Source organism: Cervus canadensis, chromosome 32, assembly GCF_019320065.1.
Source record: "Cervus canadensis isolate Bull #8, Minnesota chromosome 32, ASM1932006v1, whole genome shotgun sequence".
Classification (NCBI taxonomy): domain Eukaryota; kingdom Metazoa; phylum Chordata; class Mammalia; order Artiodactyla; family Cervidae; genus Cervus; species Cervus canadensis.
In genome coordinates, this window is record NC_057417.1 from 35,052,216 (window position 1) to 35,073,197 (window position 20,982).

Below are 20,982 nucleotides of genomic sequence, written 5' to 3' on the forward strand. Positions count from 1 at the left end.
GGTCACGGAGGGAAAACACGCGGGCGCCACGGGCGTCAGGTGCAGGCTCTCCAGTGGTCCGGAGCAAGGCTAAGGGAGACGGCGCACACACGGGGAAACGCGCGCAGGCGACCCTGCGGCTTCCCCGTCTGTGAACTTGCCCTCTTGCTCAAGTTCACCTGTGACTACAAAATCATCGCCTGGGTGCTCTCCCCGCCGTCCGTGCGCACAGCTCTGAGGCCCAGGTGCGCCGCGCGGGGAAACGCCCCCGCCGCGCCCAGTGCGCCCGCGCTGACGCGCCTTGCCGTGACTCCACAGCTCCGAGAAGCCGCGCGACTGTTCGAGAAGAGGCGAGGCGTGCGCGGGCAGCGGAGGGCGCGATTGGTCGGCCCGCGGTGACGTGTTGGCGCGCGCCGGGAACGCCCGGAAGGCGGTAGCGGTCGGGCCCGGCGGCTACGGATAAAAGGCTCGGAGGCCGGGCGCCGGGATGCCGCTCCTCGGTGGGCTCGGGCCGGCCGCGATTGTTGCTTGGGTTCTGTTCTCCGCGTCCCTTTGGCCTTGTTCGCTGTCGACAGGAGGCTCAAGCTCTCGGCCTCCGCCGCCTTCCTCTTTCCTCGGCGGCTGCCCGGGCCTCTTGGAGGGGCCGGGCCGGGGACGCCGGGCGGGGGTCCGGCCGGGCCGCAGACCTCGGACGGCAGGGCGCCCGTGTCCCAGCACACCGGGGCTCTTGCTCCGCGGACGCAGCGCCTACAGCGCGACCACGGAGGGATTGAGGTGGGTCTCTGGTCGGTCCTCGATGGAGCGGTTCCCGCACACCCGCTCTGTGTCGCTGACCCCTGGAGCCAAGAGGCGCGTGCGAAGCTACAGGGGGAAGCCGAGCGAGCGGGTCCTGGGGAAGGAATTCTAGAATAGAGGAAATGAGGGTCGGGCGAGGTGAGGCGGGGGTTAGTGATGCTCTAACCCGAGGCCTGAGGGCAGGAGCGGGTGTGAGCCGTGGCCAGAGTGTCCCAGGCACCGGGACGCTCCCAGGAGCGGGGAGAGCTGCCGGGCGAGCCGGGAACGCCCTGGGGACGTGGACTCTGGGAGGGACCGGAGTTCCGAGAGTGGGTGCCCGATGGGAGGGCAGCCTGTGAGGCGTCCTGGGGACTTCAGTTTTTTCTCAAGTGCAGTGACCTCACTTTCTATACCTGTTTTCCATTGGTGAGTTAACTTCTTGCCCTTCCCCCTGGTCAACTCCAGGTTGAGTGTCATTAAGGAGTAAATTCTAAGTAAGACTCAATGCATCAGGGAGTTAGAGGGAGCAGGAGGGGACTGAATCGAATCTCTTCGGGTTAGTGCAGTTAATTAATGTGATTTAGCACCTGGTAACGGAGTTTTGTTTATGTCAACAAGTATATTCAGTAGATGAAATTGGGATTTAAAGTTCACCAAAGCTGTAACTTTCTCTGGCGATTGTGTAAATTGAATATGAGGCGTCCTTATCAATATGAATCAAAATATGGATTAATGAAAACCTAAATTCGGGTTGAGCTTCATAAACTAGAAATTAAAAGGACTGAAAAACAACCTTTTAATGGGGTTAATTCTGAAGGAGCTGGTACTTAAGACTAAGACGCCCATTTTTTCTTTGGTAACAGACAAGAGTTTGTGAGGCTTTAGTCCCCTGTGGGGGCCCAGCTGACTTGGGTGTTTACAATGTGTGTTTACTTTGATCACCTGTACAATATAAATCCTGGTGACTGAAATTCAGGACATTGTTGCTTTCCTCCTAATTTTTTCTAATTCTTGCAGGTGACGTTTTACTCTGCCGTCTGTGTTTTGGACACATTCTTACAATGGAGTTCCCTGATTTGGGGAAGCACTGTTCAGAAAAAACATGCAAGCAGCTAGGTAAGCGCTTTTAAGAGAACCTCAACAGAAAAGGGGCGTTTTGTCTCTGCTTGCCGGGAGAACTGGCCATTGTCTTGGTTAGCTGATGCTCTTTGGGTCTTGGCCTTCGTGGTTCTTAGCGACGAGATGCTGGCCTGAGGTTAGCTGATGTTCTTTGGGTCTTGGCCTTCATGGTTCTTAGCGATGAGATGCTGGCCTGAGGCTGAGGTTCTGTACCGCCAGGTACGAGGCTGGTCGCCAGCACTGGGTGGACAGAAGAGCACTGCTCAAACCCTCGAAGCACCGCCTGAGCTGGGATCCCTTTGGAAAGGGTAGCTGTCCCGGTCCTGCAGTGTTGCTGACATTGTGAAATTCACAGATCCCAATTATTTTATTCTCATGTAATACCTTGAGATGTATTTGATAGGCGTAACATGAAGTCAGGGAAGGTAAATACTTGTTTAGTATGACGTACGATTCTTTTGTTCTAGTCTTTAAAACACTTTACTGTTGGGTTTTTTTTTTAGATTTTCTTCCGTTAAAATGTGACGCGTGTAAACAAGATTTCTGTAAAGATCATTTTACCTACACTGCACATAAGTGTCCCCTTGCATTCACCAAGGTAATCGATCATACTTCGTTCTGAAGATTCTGATCCTCCCTCTCCAAAGCCTCGCTGCCTGAGATCGTGGACACGAGCCCCACATAGTCAAAGCTCAGCTGGTGTGAAAGGAACCGTAAAGTCCGTTGCTCGGTCACACCAGCCTCGTTTTGGGCCCTCGGTAACCATGCGTGGACAGGGCAGGGAGGAGCGTCCACCTTCCCAGGAAGCTCGGGCTGCGTAGCTCTAAAACCACAGGGTATTCTCGGGGGTTTCTGGAATCAGTTGTATCCAGACCTTCGATGCTTACTTAACACGTTAAAATGTTTAGTTCATTTTATTCAACACACCAAGGAAGAACCGCTCTGTCTTCCTGCGGGGCTTGATGGGACCTATTTGGGAGGAACTGTGCATGCTCTCTTTCGGGGTCACTTCGCAGCCTTGGCCTCCTGCCTCGGTGATTCAGACGGGACCTGGTGGAAACTGGGCTATGGCTGAGGGAAGCCGACTTAGGCGCCTAAGTCCAGAGGTGTGAGACCTGGGTTGTTGACGTTTCAGGGGGTCCCAATCTGAACTCATTTGTTTTGGGTGCTTCCGGGAGTGGTTTCCTGCGGTCTTTGGCCAGCACTCTACTGGTTCCCTGAGGTGGCAGTTTAGAGGTGCAGATGATGGCATTTCAGGCTTTGACCGGTGTCGGCTGTGGTCTGGACCTTCACTGATTTGCCGGGCGGGGGAGGGTGACTCATGTTCGCCCGGCACCAAGGACCAGGCCACACTGTGGTTTTGTTGACGTGACCTTCCCGTTTCCCTGGATAGGGTGAGTCTGCCTAGAGATGACTCAGCACTGCTTGCTTGCTTAACTCGCCCGCTGGCCAGCTGCGGGAGCAGCCCCGGGTGGCTTCCCAGCTTGGCTTCCAGACGCTCTGGGGCTACCTGTCACTCGCCCGCGTCAGTGTCACCTCAGAGCGCTCCTTGAGTGAAGCTAGCTCAGCCCTGGCCCTGAGGGATGCCAACCATGCTAGGCGCTCCGCTGCTGGGTGCCCTGCTGGTTCCTTCCAGAGCCCCCCGTCCTGGGCTTGGCGGGTGGTGCTGAGCCTGAGAGCTCAGCTGGGCCACGTGCGCCTTGGCAGGTGACCACGTCTGAGGTGTGGGCATGGAGGAAGCCCTGTGCGCATCGGGAGGGCTGCTGGCGGGCGGGGCCGGGGCTCCTCTCCGCTGGCGTTTGCCCCCCGGCAGCCCCGCCCGCCCTGGAGGTGTCAGAGAAGCTTCTCCGCTCACCCCTACTGCTGGACAGACGGCCCTGCCATCCCGAGACCGGCCCTCCGGACTGCTCACCTGCTTCCCTCCTGGGTGGCCTTGCCGGCTCCCTTAGGGTCGTCTCTGCGGGCGGGCGACAGTCCGTTGTGCGTCGGTTCCCCTGGGTCCCCCCGAGCTGGCTGACTGCGGCTCAGGCTGCTGTCGGCCCTCCCGTGATGGCGAGGCCAGCGTCTGTGCCATCCCTGTGTGACTGCGCCCCGGCCCTCTCTGTCGTGTGCGTGCATCTCGGTTCTCTGATGAGCCCTGTCATCTTATGTTTGTTATTTTAGGATGTTCGGGTCCCGGTGTGCCCACTCTGTAACAGCCCCGTCCCAGTAAAGAAGGGGGAGATCCCCGATGTGGTGGTCGGTGCGCACATGGATGGAGAATGTCAGCGGCCCCCCGGGCAGGAGACTGCGAAGGTGAGGCAGGGCCGCGGGCGCCGCTTCCTCCTGGGGAGAAGCGCAGTTATCCACTCAGGCTAGTTACAATAGTTTTTGCATAAAATTAAACCCTAACAATAGTTAGTGACAGACAGGGAGGCTTGGCGTGCTGCGGTCCATGGGGTCACAAAGAGTTGGACACGACTGAGCGGCTGAACTGAACAATTGTTCAGTGTTTTCCTGAATTGTGAGCGGCTTAGGTTTTCACAGTTCTACCAGCATATTTCCTCAATATCGGGGTCTACATTAGGATCTACTTTTGTTACAGGCATCTCACTATTTCTCCTGAGGTGGAAAGTTAGCGTGGTTTCTGGGAACCGCTGCCCACGTGCGCCTTTTTTCTGAGCTCCGCAGGAGACGGCGTAGCACACACTGATGACACGCAGACCCCAGCACGCGTGTCTGTCTGTCTGGAGCGGGCGGGTGCCGCCTGCGTTCCCCGTGGGCTGAGCCCAGCCTGTGTGCCTGTCCCGCAGGGGTTGCTGCCGGCCCGGCACCCTCGCTCCGTCGGTGCTCCTGGCGCTCGTGGGCGTTGGCGGTTTTCCCGCTTCTGCTGCTGCTCGGGGGCGCCCGTGAGCGACTGCTGTCCGTGACCCAGTGTGGCAGCCTCGCAGACGGGGAACCCTGGGCCTGCGCCCGCTCTGGACCGCACTCCGCCGTGCTGGCCCTCCCAGACCGGCCTCCTTACCCCTCAGGTTCCCTCCTCTGTATCCCCCGTGCGGGGGCTCTGTCCTGGGTCCTGATCAGTCTCAGGCTCCCAGGGGTCAGGGCAGCTCTGCTGTGGCGGGGGCGGGGGGGGGGGTGGTCTCCTGGAGGCACAGCCTCTCCTGGCCCCCCTGAGCTTCCAGTGCTGCGGTTTCTGAGCCTTTGGGGAGCCTGTGTCACAAGCAGGCTGCCTCTTGGCCCTCCGCACCGGCTAGCAGGGTTTGACGTCTGCTGAGTGCGTCCTGCTTGTCCATGAGCTTTCCCTAAAGTCGTGGTTGTTCCCTTTTATCTTTCACCAGTTTTGCGTTCATCCCTTTTCAGAACGTCTCTATGTGGTCACTTTAGAACTTTAGGCGGAGTAGGAGCCGCCCTCTGTGGTCACCTCTGTGTCTGAGGAGCCCCGGGTTGGCCACGGCCTCAGCAGACGGCACGTGGTGGCCTGTCCCTCGCAAAGATGGGAGGCTCACCGGGCTCCCGCACATCCCCGTGCCCAGCCCCGCGCTGCGCGCTCCCCGGGCCGGCTCAGGTAGTCTTCTGGGATGCGGGCCGCGCGGCCCCCTGCTCTCAGCCTGCAGCTCGTCTTCAGGGCCCCGCTCCCTTGAGGCTGAGTCACCGTCTCCAGTGCTCCAGCAGCTCCCTGCTTCCCACGCTCGGTGCAGGACAAAAACAATTAGGACAAATAACCTGGAGCAGGAGGAGGCGAAGCCCGCCTGGAGCCTCCACCCCAGGCCTTCTGATCAGACCGCCTGCCGCCCCGTGACCTCCCGGCCCTCAGCCCTGCGCCCGGCCCCAAGAACCCCACTCCGAGCCCCCACAGCCCCGTGTGCTCTGGCCCCAAGGCCCCCCACCGGTCCTGCTGCCCTGTTTGGGGCCCTTGTGAGCCTCTGGAGCCTCTTGTAAAACCTCCCTGCCTTCCCGAGACCACGGCCCGCCCATGCCCTCCCCAGGTGGCCGGGCCCCCCTCCTGGTGGCCGCGCCTGCTCGGTCTCCGCCCGCCGGCTCCTTGCTGTCCCGTGCTCGGTCACTGCCTGCCTTGGTGGAGGGCCGCTCCCAGGCTGCCGACCCTGCCTCCCCTGTTGCCAGCTGCACAGTTGGGAGTGCCCGGCAGTTTATGGCACCCAGAGACCGCACCCCACGATGGAGCACAGCCGCCCCGTCCCCGGGGCCCCCCCGGCTCCCCTCAGGCCGCGTGCGTGGCCGTCTCTCCCTGACCCTGTCTGCCCCCACCCCATCTCGTTTCTCTCAGTGGGAGCACCCGCAAGCATCCCACTTGAGTCCCCAGCTTAAAGTGCTGGCTTTGTGTCTGTCATCTGTTAAAAGTTTCCTTAATTAGCATTCTTAATCAGTATTTTTCTGTTTACCTGACAAAGCGCAGTGGAAGCCCGGTGCCTTTGTACTGTTTAGCTAGAGCTGTCTCTGGTTTGAGTGTTGAGGGTCTTACTCGGGGGCTGGCTGAGTGATTGCTCAGCGAGGCGGTTGGTGCATTGGAGTGACTTCTGATTTCACAGGTGTTTACGTTCCGCTGCTCCAGAGAGGGCTGCAGGAGGAGGGAGATGCTGCGGGTGGCGTGTGAGGAGTGCCGCGGCAGCTTCTGCCTCCAGCACAGACACCCTCTGGACCACGGCTGCGCCCGCGGAGGCCACCCCGCCAGCTCAGCCGGGTGAGGACGGCCTCACTCAGCCTGCGCGTGGGGACCACCTGGACCGGGAATTGGGTCCCACGCTTGGCCATGGGGGTGGAATATCCACTGTGGGGTTTGGGTGAATGTGATCTAAATTAAAAGTGGACCCAGAATTGAAGCTGGATTTTAGTCGTCGTTTGCTGGAACCTCAGTTCCGAAGCTAGAAGCCATGTTCATGGTGCAGGCGGGGGCGGGCTCCTTTCCGGGGCCGCGGGGAGGGTCTGCCTGGGCGCCCCCTTCGTGGAGAGTGGTCCCCGTCTCCCTGGGGCCCCCTGGCCTCTGCCTCCCCTAGCGTTGTCTCTGTGCGGTGGTCGCTAAGTGTCCCCTTGGCAGCCCAGCAGTCTGTGGGGCCGGACAGTGACCCCCCACGCTGTGAGCTCGGCTGCCACCCCGCCAGCCGCCTGCCCTCCCCGTGGGCCTGGGGGTTGTGGTGGCGGCCGGGCCCCTCGGGAACATGGCGTGTCCGCCCCCACCTGCTGCAGGAGGAGTGGAAGCCGGGTCCCCTGCCGCCGTCTCTGACCGTCTCCCGTGTTGTCTGCCTGAGCCAGGCGGAGGGTCCTCTTGTCCCTGCGCATGTGGCCTCCATGCTAGAGGTGAGGAGTTGGCGGAACGCTGACCTGAGCCTTCCCCACAGGTGCTCGGATTCCGGGCCATCGGGGGCTTCCCGCGAGGGGCCAGGCAGCTGGCTGGCCCAGTGCTTCAGGTACAGCCCGGGACAGGCTGGGGGGACGGTCACGCCGAGCGCTCACGGCGGGGCTCCTGCCTGCCCGCTGGGGCTCCGCACCCCGTCCCAGCTAGACGGCGGAGGGGGTGCACGCCTGCCTGCAGGCTCCTCAGCCCCGGGGTGACCCTGAGAGACACTGCACAGCTGCGGTCTGAAGGCCTGTGTGTGGTGAATGTTTTGTACGTGATCACCCGTTTGTAGTTAATCCAGACAAATCTAAAAACATAAGCTGTTTTCTTCTCTTTCAGATTCAAAGTAAAGCCATGACGGGACCAATCCTGCCCAGACTGGCCTGTTCTCGTACGGTACCTGCACTTGGCGGGTGACTTCATGCTCCAGCAGGTCCCTGCTTCCCACGCGAGCAGGTCTGGCCTGGGTGTCAGTCAAGGGGCTTCTGTCACTCAGACCATCGACAGCGGGTCACACGACGTCTTCCCCTGTGGCTGCTGTGGTGATCGGCCATCCGAGCCCAGGTGGAGGGGGACCGCCTCCCCCGCAGGGGTCTTGTCCAGGTGGCCCACCGCTCCTGCTGCACTGGGAGGACAGCCGTGACCCTCTGACTGCAGGCGTTGTGGTGACGCCAGGAGAGCCCTCGTCTCGTGGGGCCTCGGAGCCAGGAAACCGGTGGAGAGGATGCCGTCCGGTTGGGTCCCCGTCATGACCCACGGGGCACACGGCCTGGACGCCGGACAAAAGCCCGCACAGCCACCGCTTGTTTTGTGGGTCTAGAGCCTCAGGATGTGACGGAGGGCGGCGTGTTGGGTTCCCAGTCCGCAGGTGGGTGATGCGGCTGTCTGTGGCCTCATCTGGTTAGTGGTGGCAGGTCTAGGCCGCTGGCTCTCCAGAGGTGCCAGGGTTGCCCCCGCCCCCGCTGCGTTCCTGACACCGTGGGTCTCGGGGCTATGCGCATGAAGCACTTCCTGGGTCCAGGTCCACTGGCGGTCACTAGCTGGTGTTCGGAAGCACTGGTGAGTGTCGGGAACTTGAGTGTGTGTTTCTCAACTGCAAGGTTCATGACATCTGTACACAGATCAGGTCTTTCTCAGGAGAGGTTAATGTCCAAACTGAGACTCGGTAGCGCTGGATTTTGAAGACAACACCAAAAAAGAAAAAAAATCTCGTTACAAATATTTACAGGTTGAAATAGTATTTTGGATACAATGGATTAAATAAAGTATTAAAATGAATTTACTTGTTTTTGTTTTGTGTTTTAATTGTGGCTACTAGGAATTTTAAAAGTAGGTAGAGCTCGCGTCATATTTCTCTTAGCGCTATTCTTGATCATCCAAACTAAAGGACAAAAATATGCCACATTATCAGTGATTATCAACTTACACGAGTGCACTCATGTTTCTGAGCTGTGATTGGAATGTTTAAGTGTGTTTAAGACCTTTCTGAGAAGTTAGCATTTTCCGGAAGGCCCCGTGTGAAGAGACACTGGAATGGCACAGAAGGGCAAAGGCCAGGAAAGCAGACATTTGCTGGGCAGGCCCTGCCGCCGCTTACAGAGGTCACGGTCCCCCGGGGCCTGGGCATGTCGCTGCCCCCAGGCTTGGTTCCTTAGGGAGGGCCGTGTTTCAGAGCTTGGTGAGAGGACCCGAGGGGGCACCCAGGACGTCACACCAACTTCCCCATCAGTTTCCCCACACCCCCAGCAGCTGTTTCACCGGTTCAGTTCATGTGATGCAAACATGGTGTCAGCGGGTCTGCCTTGATGAGCACAGCTGAGCATTAGTTCTGAGAATTCCTTGTGGACATGATCACATCCCAAAGGATGGGGGAGTCACGAGTGCATTTTAAATTTTTGTAGGAAGTGCTGGTATTGAGAGAGTTCTGAGTGCCCCTTTTAAGTGTCACAGGTCTGCGTGCGTTTTTGACAGAAGGCTGCCTCAGCTGCTGGGAGCGACCTTGAGCACACTGATGCTGGTCGTGGTTTCTTCACCTGGGATGGGGCGAGGCTGGCACTCAGCCTCAGAGGTGCCCGAGGCGCAGGGCTCGCCAGGTGTGCAGACTCTGCCCGGGCCTCGGTGCCCGGCGCTGGGCCCACCACCGCCCCGCTGCAGGAGGAGGGTCAGGCCGGCCTTCTCAGCAAGTCCACGTGTCTCTCGGGAGCGTGTGGGGGAAGGGAGAGCCTTGGGGCAGCTTAGCCTGTTCTCCCGCCGCCTGGGGTCTTCACCACGTGCAGCCACACCCTCCCCGCCGCTGCCGCTGTCCTGCCTCCGTGAGCGCCATGGGCAGGGCCAGGCTGCCTGCCCAGCGCCCCGTGACCAGTGACCAGTCCTGCCGGCCGGGCTGGTGCAAGGCTGCCGTGTCAGACGTGCCCACGAGGTGTCACCAGAGGGCCTCTGAGAAGCAGGGAGCGGGCGACTGGGACCTTCATTCCTGCAGGAAACCAAGTCCAGGCGCCAGGAGGGGCGCGACCAGTCCATCAGCCCCAGGTCAATGTTTGCGGGTCATCTGTGTTCAAAGGGATTGGGGTTTGCTTAAGTGTATTTTTTAAATTAATTTTTATTGGATTTACCTGCTTTACAATGTTGTGTCTCTACTCTGCAGCAAAGTGAGTCAGCTCTGCGTATACATACGTCCTCTGTTCTGGATTTCCCTCCCAGCTGGGTTACCACGGGGCCCTCAGTGGCATTTCCCCGCGCTGGGCAGGAGGTTCTCATCAGCCGCCTGTCAGACGTCCTGTGGCGAGCACGTGCATGTCCGCCCCCACCTCGCAGTCCTGGCCGCCACCCCTTCCCCCTTGGTATCCATGTTTGTTCTTGACCAGGCTTCCACATTCATTCTTCGTGGCAATGCTGCGGCCTAATCTGGAAGGTGGGTTCTGAAGTGAGTTTCTGAGCTGGTTATGAGTGGATGGGAACTCCAAGCCTCCAGGGGGCAAGCACGAATCTCCTGTCCACGATCTTTGATATCAGAGCTGAGAACTTCACCCTTAGTCTCTAAATGCATCCACTTTTGAACATGTAGAGGCCTGTGGTGAGGTTAACACTTTCATGGAGTGAGATTATCCCAGCTTTTTCCCATCACGTCTCCCCACACTCCCCATCCATCCAACCTCAGGCCGCCCTGCTTCTTTATCCCATAAGTACCCTGGGCCCCTTGCCTTCGTGGAGGTGGAGCTGAGGTTTGTTCTTCCATCTCCTTGCTTGGCTGATTTCCTGCAGACCTCAGCGTGTTGGCTAGCTGTGCTTCCGGCAAAGTGAGCCTGGTCCGGCAGTAGTTGGAGCAGTCCATCCTCAGATCCACAGGGCTCTGTTAGGTGGGTGTGTCAGCAACCCAGTGCACGCTGATGGTGGTGGTTTTTCTTGCTTTTCTATCCCACTGTTTGTCTCCTGTGTATGTAGCTATTTTCTGTTGACTAGCGATCATGCTATATGAGCAATTACACTCTGGGGTGTGGGACTTGATAGTCTTCTAAACTTGATCTTTTCTTCTTTCAGCCCACAAGCGGCACCAACAATAAATCCTGAATCACTTAAATGCAGTTTCAGAAATTGAGATGAATTCAAGGTGGATTTTATGCATTGCCTGCAAGAGCTGGTCTCTCTTTATATTCATGCCTACAGTGTAGCTTTTCAGGATTTCAACCCAAAGATGAGACACTTACAAGAACCCTTCCTCTTGGCAGCCCTAAGCCTGCAAAGCTGACAAAATCTTTGTTCACATTCTCAGCCTTTCAACTGTTTTGTTTCTTCCAGAACTGAGTGAAAAATGGCTCCAACCAGAAGGCTTACTTCTCTAAGTTTCCCTTCCCCTTATTTTTTGGCTTCATGTCATCTATCTATCTATCTATCTATCTATATGTCTTGTTTTATATATATATATATATAAAACCATGTTTTTCAGCTATTTTCATGGGAGGCTTTCTGGGGATCACCTCTTCAGTTTCCCAACCAAGCTCTACTGCTTAGGGTGGCAGTAAAGCCAATCTACTGACACTGGGTTGTGGTGAAGGAAAATGCAGCGTTTGTTGCAGGCGCCAAGCAAGGAGTCCAGGCAGCTGGTGCTTAAAAGACCTGAATTCCATGAAGGCTTTCAGGGAAAGGTTTGTAAAGACAGTGAGGGAGAGAGTTGTGGGGTGGGTGATCAGCTCGTGGACATTCTTCTGATTGGTTGGTGGTGACGTAATCAGGACTCAGCATCCTCAGTACCCCAACCAGTCTGGGTCTGCGTGCTTGTGGGCAGCACACAGCTCAATTCCCTCAACTGCCGGGGCTTTCAGCAGCTACAAAATAGCTAACAGGACATGGCTCAGAATATTACCTATAGCTCTTGAAGGGAACTAAAGGTCCTTGACTTTGTTTAATGGCTATTATTATTTCATCTTGCTTGAATGTTTTCCTTTCTGCATTTTCTGACTTCTCAGATTAAAGCTATTCATTTTTAAAGTTTTTCTACAGACAAAATGTAGGCAGTGGACATGGAATGGGGGAGTCTTGTCCTAGGAATGTCCCGTAGGGTCCTGCTCACTGACAGGCCTAGGAGGCTGAGGCTTTTCTACAGACAAGAGGCAGGTGGAGGACATGGGGTGGGTAAGTGGCTGGAGTCTCTTCCCTTCCAGGAAGGCTCCATAGGGTCCTGTTGGGTTACAATACACAATAAACATATTTGTATTTTATACTCTATATTATTTAAGCTTGTATGTGGATGAGAACTTCATTTTTCAGTGATCATGAAGCCAGTTAGAGCAGCTTGAAAACGGAATGGTTCTTCCTGGAGTCGGTAAATTTGAACATGCTTATACCGGTGGCCCAGTCTCCTTATGTGCATGAGAGGCAAGCAAGGTGTCTTATACAATTAGAAACAAGTTAGTTGTCTGTAGAAAGCGAAACTAGAAAGTCCTGGCTTGCTGCCCTATCTTCCACCCCAAGAAGCCCCCTTGATGGCACAACCCCGTCTAGCTGTCCCCACCTCACTGTCCCCAGCTTAGAAGTCTGCTGAACCAGCGGTGGGTGAGACTGTTTAATATTTCTAAGAGCCGAAAAATGATTTAACTCGTGGTTGGTTTCATCAGCGTGGCGCCGCCTCAGACTTCAGACGCCCGGGCGGTCGGGCCCGCATCCACTTTTATCCTCTCTGCAGGCGACCTAACCTGGGTTTACAGGTGTCTGCAGACACACCGCTGCACCGACAACTTGGCGAGCAGGCGCAACGCTGTGAGCGGGGAAGTGGAGGTGGTATCAGCAGAAACGACAGGACGGGGTGTTCCCCTGCGCCCACGTTCTGCTCTGTGGACACAGCGGGCACAGGCACGGTGACACACCACGTCCCAAACAAGCACCCTCGAGCAAAGCTCCCGTCAAGCTTCAAAACTCCCAGTTCACACACGGTGACGTCCAAGTTCAAGAAGTGACTGCGGCCCCCTCCCGAAGCCAGGGCATGGCAGACCCCAGGAGACCAGGCCCCCGGGCGAGGGTGGGGGACAATCTCGCAATCCTGCGCCCACTTTAAGTGACAACAGTTAAAATCTACATCCTGCTTGAGACTAATTCTCGTGGACCGACCTGCGCTGTCGGCTTTGAGCCGGGGAACCTGCCGGCGCCACCCGCGAAGCCGGAACGCGGAGGGTTGCCGGGCAACCGGCGGCTCCCGGCGCCCAACAGTGACGCCATCGGCCCCACCCCATCCCACGCGGCCGCCCCTCTCCATTGGCCAGAGAGGAGACGGAGGCGTGCCTCGACCAATAGGCGGCGCCGCTCCGGGGGGCGGGGCCGCGTTACCTGGGCGTCGCGTCTGCCGGAAGCCAGCGTCGACGGCCACGCGCAGGTAGGCGAGTGTGGCGTGCTGAGGGGTAGGGGGTCCCTGCGTGGGCGCGGGGCCTGAGCGGCCGTCGGAGGTGCGCGGGGACCTGGCAGTTTTCCTTTCGGCGGCCTGCCGAGGGCGCGGGGACCAGGGCGCCGGCCGCGCCGGGGGTCCCCGCAGCCCCCTGGGTGAGTTCCGCGTGTTCTCGCGGCTCTAGTCAGAAACAGCTCGGAGCCAGCGAGGTCGCCTGAGGCGGGTGGGACGGCGGTGCTTGTGAGGACAGAAGACTCTGCGCAGCGCGGCGGGGAGACGTGGGGCGGGGCGCAGGGCCGAGGCGGGGAGGGAAGCCCCAGGGAGGGTCCCCGCGGAGGTGGGCCTAACCCGGCCTAGGTATTTCACGCACCCTGCCGAAGGAGGCGTCGGAAACGGCCTGGAGGGGCAGGGGCGGAGAACGGTCGGAGACTTTTGAATGATTCGGGAGGAGGGGCGGTGCAGGTCCACTTCTGGCTGTGCTTCGGGAGTGGGGCCAGCGGGGTTCACCGTGGGACGGCCGGGTGTTTGCGAAAGAGGAGTTGGGGGTGACACCAGGGTTTTGGGCTTGAGCTGAAATCTGCATTTTACCAGATGGCCTTTGATTGAGGGGACAGACCTTGCCAGGGAGATCAGGTTTGTGGAGGATGATGGGCAGTGTGGATTTGACACGTCTTCTGTGAGACAGTGTGTGTATCGGTGATACACAAGGGTTGGCAGCGTGGTAGTGCGGCTCAGTGAGAAGCGTGGGCGTCATCAGCCCCTGGCTGGTATTTAAAGCCGCAGGGCTAGGTGAGATGGGGGAGTGAGAGTCAGTAGAGAAGGAGGGAGGCCTGAGCTGGGGGCCCTTGAGCATCCGCGGGCAGGGAGGTGGGAGGAAGGCCAGAGAGTGGCGCGGGGAGGGGGGTTGGAAAACGGAAGGAGGGGGCCGTTGGGAAGAGGGGCAGGTTGTGGCAGATACTGCAGTGAGGTCAGTGCATCCAGTCAGGGATGAGCAAAGCCGCACTGGACTTGGCGTAATCGGTGAGGCCCCATTTTAAAATCGACGGTGTCTATTGCGGCAGGCGGAAAGTCGTGCAAACTCGCCTTGGATTTGTGCAGGGAGAGGGTGTTTTAAAGGGAGGGTGGGGGGTGCAGGGGTGGCACCCTGAAGAGAGGCATGGAGCTGGAGAATTGCAGTGAGCAGACTCAGGCCTCCTTCTGAGGGAGGAGACTCCTGCCGTCCCACTCCCCCCGACACACAGCGGTCCTGTCTTCAGATGTTGGCAGGACCCTCTTGGTAGCCTTCAGTTTTCTCAGGAAGGAGCTTTTTAGGGGGGCCAGAGTCACTGTAAGTAGTCACTGGTGGCTCAGCTGGTAAGAATCCACCTGTGATGCAGGAGACCCGTGTTCAATCCCTGGGAGGGGAAGATCCCCTGGAGAAGGGAAAGGCAACCCACTCCAGTATTCTTTCCTGGAGAATTCCATGGACAGAGGAGACTGGCGGGCTACTGTCCATGGGGTTGCAAAGAGTCGGACATGACTAAGCACAACATAGAACAGAGTCACTGTAAAGATGCTGCCTTGAGCTGCTAGAAACTGTTTTCAAGTCTTTACAGGCCCAGGTTGAGGCCCGATGTGGGAGGGCTCAGAGGAGGCTGGCCAGGGTTTGGTTGGGAGAGGCTGTTAGCAGATGGGTGTCATTAGTGGTCTCAGTTAGAGCCTTCTGGCCAAGTCAGGTGGCCGCCTGATGAGGGAGTGGCTGGGAGGAGAAAGAAGCGGTGCCAGTGGGCAGCTCCTGAGGGTTTTCTTGTAGAAAACAGCAGAAACAGGGTGGAGAGCGTGTGGAATCAAGAGTTTTCAGACGTGGGACCTCGTGGTTGACTCTGTAGAAGAGAAGGTCAGCCCATGGGGGAAGGGAATTGCTTAGTGCCACGGAGGCCCCTGGAGTCAGAGCCCATAGAGGTTCGGGTTTTCCACTGTAGGGGGTCCGTGGGGCACTTCTGTAAGCTCAGTGACCCGTCAGGAATCAGCAGAGGCGGGGAGGGTGTGTTGGAGGTCTGAGAGCCTGTGAGGCGAGAGGATGAACTGGCCAGCTGGGTGCGTGGCCGCAGGTGGGAAGCAGGCTTTGCTGGGCATCCCTGGGGGCGAATGTGACGAGAGACCCATCAGCTTGGTCCTGGGGCGTCTCTGGCCAGGCAGGAGTGGGAACTAGAGTTGGGATAATGAGCAGGGAGCTGAGCGTGTCTAGAGAGGCGTGATTGTAATGAGGTAGGAGTGGGCACGAGAGAGGTGAGGGGCCTCAGAACATGTGGGGATGTGTGGAGGCAGCGGACCACAGGTCCTGGCAAGGCTAGAGAGTCCCTGAGCCCCAGGGCACCCAGAGGGCCTGGCTGGCAAGATTCGAGGTGGGCTCACAGGGGGGGTGCAGGGTCACAGGATTTAGGTCACAGGAGGGGGGCCGTGGGTTCAGGGAGCAGAAGCTGGAGGCCGTTCATCTGGGCGGGGTTCAGCATGGTCCGGGTCAGGAGGATGGAGCACGGCCGTGTCCCGAGTGCAGGAGCTGGGGCTCTGGGTGCTGGTTCCTGTGGATTCCTTCCGGAGGGCCTCCCTGGGTCTGCCAGCTCCCATCAGAGGTGACTTAGATGCGCCAGGTGAGAGGGGACCTCAGGGGCTACGAGTGATGCTTTCAGATTTTGAAAAGGATCTTTTTGCCCTGAGGCGGATTTATTTTTTTAAGGTCCGGTGGGTTTTCTTTTCAGCGCAGAGCGGGGCAGCCTCAGCCTGTTGGCGCTGCCTGGTCCTCACGGGCGACTGCGGCCCACCCAGCACTTCGCTGTCCTCCTCCTGTTGGTGGGTTATTCGCTTGTTTCACTGAACAGTGTTGAGCTGATGTCTTAAAATGTCCTCTTTTTGGCTACACTGAGTGTCTCGTGGGATTTTAGTTTTCTGACCAGGGATTGAACCCGGACCCTCAGCAGCAAAAGTGCAGAGTGCTAACCAATGGGTCACCAGGGAATTCCCCCAAAATGTCTTTTCTTTTATTGTAGAAATTGCTGGAAAATAAAAAGGAAAAAGAATTCTTTTAATTCTGTCCCCTAAAATGCTAATGTCTTAATGTATTTCCTTCTGGTTTTCTCTTTTGTGCATATCTCTGTACAGTTGTCCCTACAGACGGGGGTCGTGTTATGCGTACTCTGGTTTATAGCCCGTCCTTCCACTCTATGTTGTGTCGTGAGCACCCACTCAAGGAGGAAGCAGTGGATCACAGGTGTTGGTGGATGTACCGGCGAGCTCCTTGGCTGCCAGCATCATCTGTTTCACAGTCTGCCACTGGACATTTACTGTGTTGTCCACTTTATAGTGTTAGGGGTGGTATCATCCTTTATATCAGGTCATTATCATCCTTACATAAATCTCTGTCTATGATTATTTCATTAGGGTGAGTTCCTTCACGTGGAATTACTGGGCCAAAGCATTTGATTAAATGTTACGAAAGATTCATATTACCTTGAGGATGGCTGTACCAACTTACTCCCCATCTGCAGGGCGTGGTCATGTCCTTTTCATCATCCTCCGGCTAATGCTGAGTAACGTAATTTAAAAAATCTTTGTAAAAGACGTTTAATCTGTCAGATTAAGTCAGTGATGTGTGCGTATGGCCCAGAAACTCGGTGGTCGTGGACCTTAACATAAGCCAGCAGGCAGCTGCTCCTCAGAGGCGAGCAGTGTCATCTCCCCACTGTTTCTCCTGGATATTCTACATAGTAGGCAGACTGGGTGACTTTCTTTTTCTTTTGATTCACCGATTTTAGGCCCAGTCTGTTGATTCCCCCTGAGAGGTGGCCTCAGTGTCCTCACGTCCTGTCCCGCGGTCACAGGAAGTACGAGGCACCTGCAACAGGGCCCGGCGCACGGGAAGCTCTGGGTGAGCGCTGGTTTCAGTGGTGACCACAAGGACAATTAGCTTTACCACCCACCCCTCCAGAGCCTCCCCACCACCAAGTACAGGAAATCTTAAGTAGGTGTTGCTTGTAGAAATGAATCTGAGTCACTGGGATTTTTGCAGAAAGGCCTGTAAGGAAAGAACCCCAGTAAAGGGTCTTTTTGCGGTGACACCGCGATGCCAGGCCACCCGTGATGGTCGGTGGGCAGTCAGGGCGGGGAGGCCCCACCTGGCTGGGGGACGCGAGGAGCGCCTTTGACGCTGCAGCAATGTTTGCCCGCATGGTGGGGGGAGGAGACGGATTTTCCCCTTCATTTAGTCCCCTGCAAATAGCACCGAGGCTTTAATGTCTTTTCACTTACAGCAAATAACGGGATTAGCGGGTTTTTTAAAGTTATTCACGGGGGTGTGACCATGACCACAGCCTACTTTTGGGACATGTTTCTTCTTCAAGGAAGCCTGGTACCAGTGCTCACCCGCGCTGCCCCCCTCGCCAGCCCCAGACTCCCACGTGGGTCTCTGTCTCTGTCATTCACTTATTCTGAACACTTCATATACAGGGAACTATGCCGTCTGGTTTTCCACGACAGGCTTCCCTCACACGAGCCTTTCACGGTTCGTCCATGTTATAGCAGGCATCACTGCTTCCTTTCTGGCTGAATAATCGTTCATCCGTCAGTGGTGGGCCATCTTGGATGCTTCCCCGTTGTGGATACTGTGACTTGCTGCTGCAAACAGCCGTGCTCAGAGTTCACGTGGATCTGCTCATTTCGCTGAGTACGTCTGTCTGTATGTCGTCTGGGGCCACGTGGCTGTGTGACTTGCTGAGGAACCAGCAGACTGTTGCCCAGAGTGGCCACACCGCCTTCTGCCCGCCAGCAGTGACGAGTGGGCCAGTCTCCACATCGTCACCGACACTTCCCACAGTCGGTCTGATGTCAGCTGTCCTCGTGCTTAGGAACGGTGTCGTTTCATTTGGGTTTCCCTAATGAGGACCAGTACTGAGCTCCTTCATGGCTTCCTGTCCATTTGTATCTCTTCTTTGGGGAACTGTCTGTTCAAATCCTTTGTCCATTTTTAAAGTGGGTTGTCAGCCTTTTTTATTGAGTTATGAGCCCTTCCTTCATTCTGGATACAAGTCTTCTGTCAGATATGAATTGCAAACATCTCCAGTTCTGTCGGTTGTCGTTTTACTTTGTGGCTGACATCACTTACAACACAGAATCTTCAATTCTGACACATTCAGTTTCTCTTTTTTCTTCTGCTTGTGTTTTTGGTGTCATGATGAAGAAGCTGTTGCCTAATCCAAGGTCATGAACTTTTGCGTGTGTGTGTGCTAAGTCACTTCAGTCGTGTCCGATTCTTTTCGACCCCGTGGACTGTAGCCCGCCAGGTTCCTCTGTCCGTGAATTCTCCAGGCAAGAATACTGGAATGGGTTATTATGCCGTCCTTCAGGGGATCTTCCTGACCCAGTAATCGAACCTGTGTCTCTCACATCTCCTGCATTGGCAGGTGGGTTCTTTACCACTAGCGCCACCTGTGAAGTTTTACTTCTGTATTTTCTGAGAGTTTTGTAATTTCAGCTCTACATTTAGGTTCTGACCCATTGTGAGTAGTGATTTCTGTATGGCGTGAGGTAGGGGTCCCATTCCATTCTACATGTGGCTGTCCAGAAGTCCCAGTGCCACTTGTTGAAAAGACTGTTCTTCCCACTGAATCATTGTGGCCCCTTGTTGACCATAAATGTAAGGAAATGTCATTTCCTACAGCAAATATTCCTTGTCTCAAAGGTCTGCGTCACCATCTCTTGGGACTATTAAAAGAAACCTTTATATAGTATGGAAAAGACTTTTCTCCCCATTTTTAGCAAATAGACTTAGTGATTAAGCTTTTTAATGATAACTCAGAATGAATACAGATTTAACTTAACTTACATGGTAACTGGTGTGTAAATATTTGCTAAACTTCTCTTGCTTCTCCAGCAAGGTAATTGGCTTGCAGAGCCCTTTGTCTTTTCAAAGCCCTGGGTCAACAGTCTCATTCTTTGAAGATTTCTTACTACACTAATTGGACCCTGTAGCCTCTGGCTTGGGGTACTTTCTTAAGATAAGGCTGAATTTTGCGCCGGCAGTTTTCCGATTGCACGGTGGTAAGATTCTCCTGGTGTGCTGGAGTCATCGTGGACCCTAGAGGGGCAGAGGGCCTGCCACTCTGGCTCCGTGTTGTCTCGCCTGTGGCCTGTGACTGTCTGGCTTGGTCGTGGGTGCAGCTTGGTACCGTGGTTCCACTTTCCTCTCCAGATGGGGAATCTTAAGGTGCTCTGGCATTTTTTTTTATAGAGAGTGGGTTCTGGGTCCTTTCCGTTACAGTCACCCTCTTCATAATCGCCACTTTCCGTAGCCCTTTCCTTCATCCTGTTTTTGTTTGCATCACATCATCCTTGTTTCCTGACCTGTGTATCTCTCCCATCAGAACGTGAGCGCTCAGGAGCAGGTCCTCTGGGCTGCGTGGTCCAGTCTGGAGCAGCCCCTGCACCTGGTCAGCACCTGTGGGGGGGGCGGTGCCTGCCTGGGGGGCTGCTGGTGACCTGGGCACGTCCTCCCTGCTGACGTCTTGGTGGCGTCTGTTCACCTGCGTTGCACTGAGCCCTCAGTGAGACTGACGCCTTGGGAGGGGCCCCGAGGGCAGGGCAGGGCAGGCAGATGGCCCCTCACGGCACCTGGCCTGGGGCCTTGGCACGTTGCTCACGCCCCCTCTGTCCATGTGGCCCCGCAGAGAGGCCCCTGCCGCCGTCCGTGTCTGCTGCACCTCCTGGCACCTGCTCACCCACCCGCTGTGCTTTCTTGGCAGCGTCTGTCTCTGTAAAAGCATTGACCTGGTCACTCAAATGAGCCTGGACTTCACACTCGAAGGGAAGCTTCACGGGTCAAGGCTCTTACTTCCCTTGCTCTTTGCCCTGTGTTCGGCCTCCAGCAGTGCCTGGCACAGAACCGGCCCTCGATAAACACTTGTGGAATGAGTGAGTTACATGTTTGAGCCTCCGTGCTGGAGTCCAAAGTATATTCTGGTGTCCGAGGAAGAAGGCATTGGGTTTGTGTCCGTTCCCGTGCAGATAGATGTCCGAAATGAAAGCACCTCTATTATAGAGACGCAGTGTATGTGCTGTGTGTGGGTATAAAATGTACATGTTACGTGCTTATGTCTATATAGTAATCTATATACACATATAAAGATATACATATAAATGAAGCCAGGGGGATGAGTTTAGGATAAATAATACAAAATACGTTCTTGTAATTTGTTAGAATAAAAGTTGATACTAGTAGGACTTGTAAATAGAGTTTTAAAGGACTAGTATTTTTTAAAAAATGAAGTTTTTCAAGTGTAAAACCTTGATAAAAAGCAAAATAAAACTGAGCTGCAGGGTCCGGGAGAGTCCCTTGCAGTCCCGCCCTAGGTATAAAGGTGAAGGTTTGGTTGTATCCATCAGATGTTTGCCTGTAAGTCCATGTGTAGCTTTCTCTGTTGTTGTTTTGTACATGTAACTGCAGACCATCCTAGCATTCTGTCCCACCTACATTTGTAACACTGCTAATGGGTTTCAGTTATTGGGAGGGATTCCCTCTCCTGGTTTCTGCTGACCTACTCATCCCCTGTTTGATCAACGTGTGAGGAGGAGCATGTGTGTGTGTGTGTATGTACACACATCCCCTGCTTCATGAACGTGTGAGGAGGAGCATGTGTGTCTGTGTATGTACACATTCATCCCCTGCTTGATCAGCGTGTGTGTGTGTGTGTGTGTGTGTATGTACACACTCATCCCCTGCTTGATCAGCGTGTGAGGAGGAGCGCGTGTGTGTGTGTGTGTGTGTACACACTCATCCCCTGCTTGATGAATGTGTGAGGAGGAGCATGTGTGTCTGTGTATGTACACATTCATCCCCTGCTTGATCAGCGTGTGTGTGTGTGTGTGTGTGTGT

The 20,982-nt window shown here is 55.9% G+C and overlaps 2 protein-coding genes across 7 annotated transcripts in view; both read left to right on the forward strand.

Annotated features, from left to right (window-relative positions):
- Nucleotides 1–617: 617 nt before the first annotated feature.
- Nucleotides 618–8,485, forward strand: ZFAND2A (zinc finger AN1-type containing 2A). Of its 4 annotated transcripts, none has more exons than XR_006267082.1 (7): nucleotides 618–753; nucleotides 1,771–1,869; nucleotides 2,376–2,470; nucleotides 4,036–4,167; nucleotides 6,402–6,553; nucleotides 7,057–7,167; nucleotides 7,547–8,485. XR_006267082.1 is itself a non-coding variant. In XM_043456181.1 (7 exons), the coding sequence occupies exons 2-7, from the start codon at nucleotides 1,815–1,817 to the stop codon at nucleotides 7,563–7,565; spliced, it is 522 nt and encodes a 173-aa protein (XP_043312116.1). In that variant the 5' UTR covers nucleotides 618–753; nucleotides 1,771–1,814; the 3' UTR covers nucleotides 7,566–8,485. The 4 variants fall into 4 exon arrangements, 3 of the variants coding, with proteins under 3 accessions (XP_043312116.1, XP_043312118.1, XP_043312117.1); XM_043456181.1 differs by lacking the exon at nucleotides 7,057–7,167 and adding an exon at nucleotides 7,209–7,277; XM_043456182.1 differs by lacking the exons at nucleotides 618–753; nucleotides 7,057–7,167 and adding exons at nucleotides 942–1,179; nucleotides 7,209–7,277.
- Nucleotides 8,486–13,018: 4,533 nt separating this feature from the next.
- The window catches only part of C32H7orf50 (chromosome 32 C7orf50 homolog), a 67,594-nt gene continuing 59,630 nt past the window's right edge, over nucleotides 13,019–20,982 (forward strand). The window contains exon 1 of one of the 3 annotated variants that reach the window (XM_043454833.1): nucleotides 13,019–13,070. Coding sequence is in view for 1 of the 3 variants with exons in the window: in XM_043454831.1 (XP_043310766.1) it covers nucleotides 15,701–15,709 (9 nt within the window). In the remaining 2 variants the exon portion in view is untranslated. The other 2 variants (XM_043454832.1, XM_043454831.1) reach the window with 2 other exon arrangements.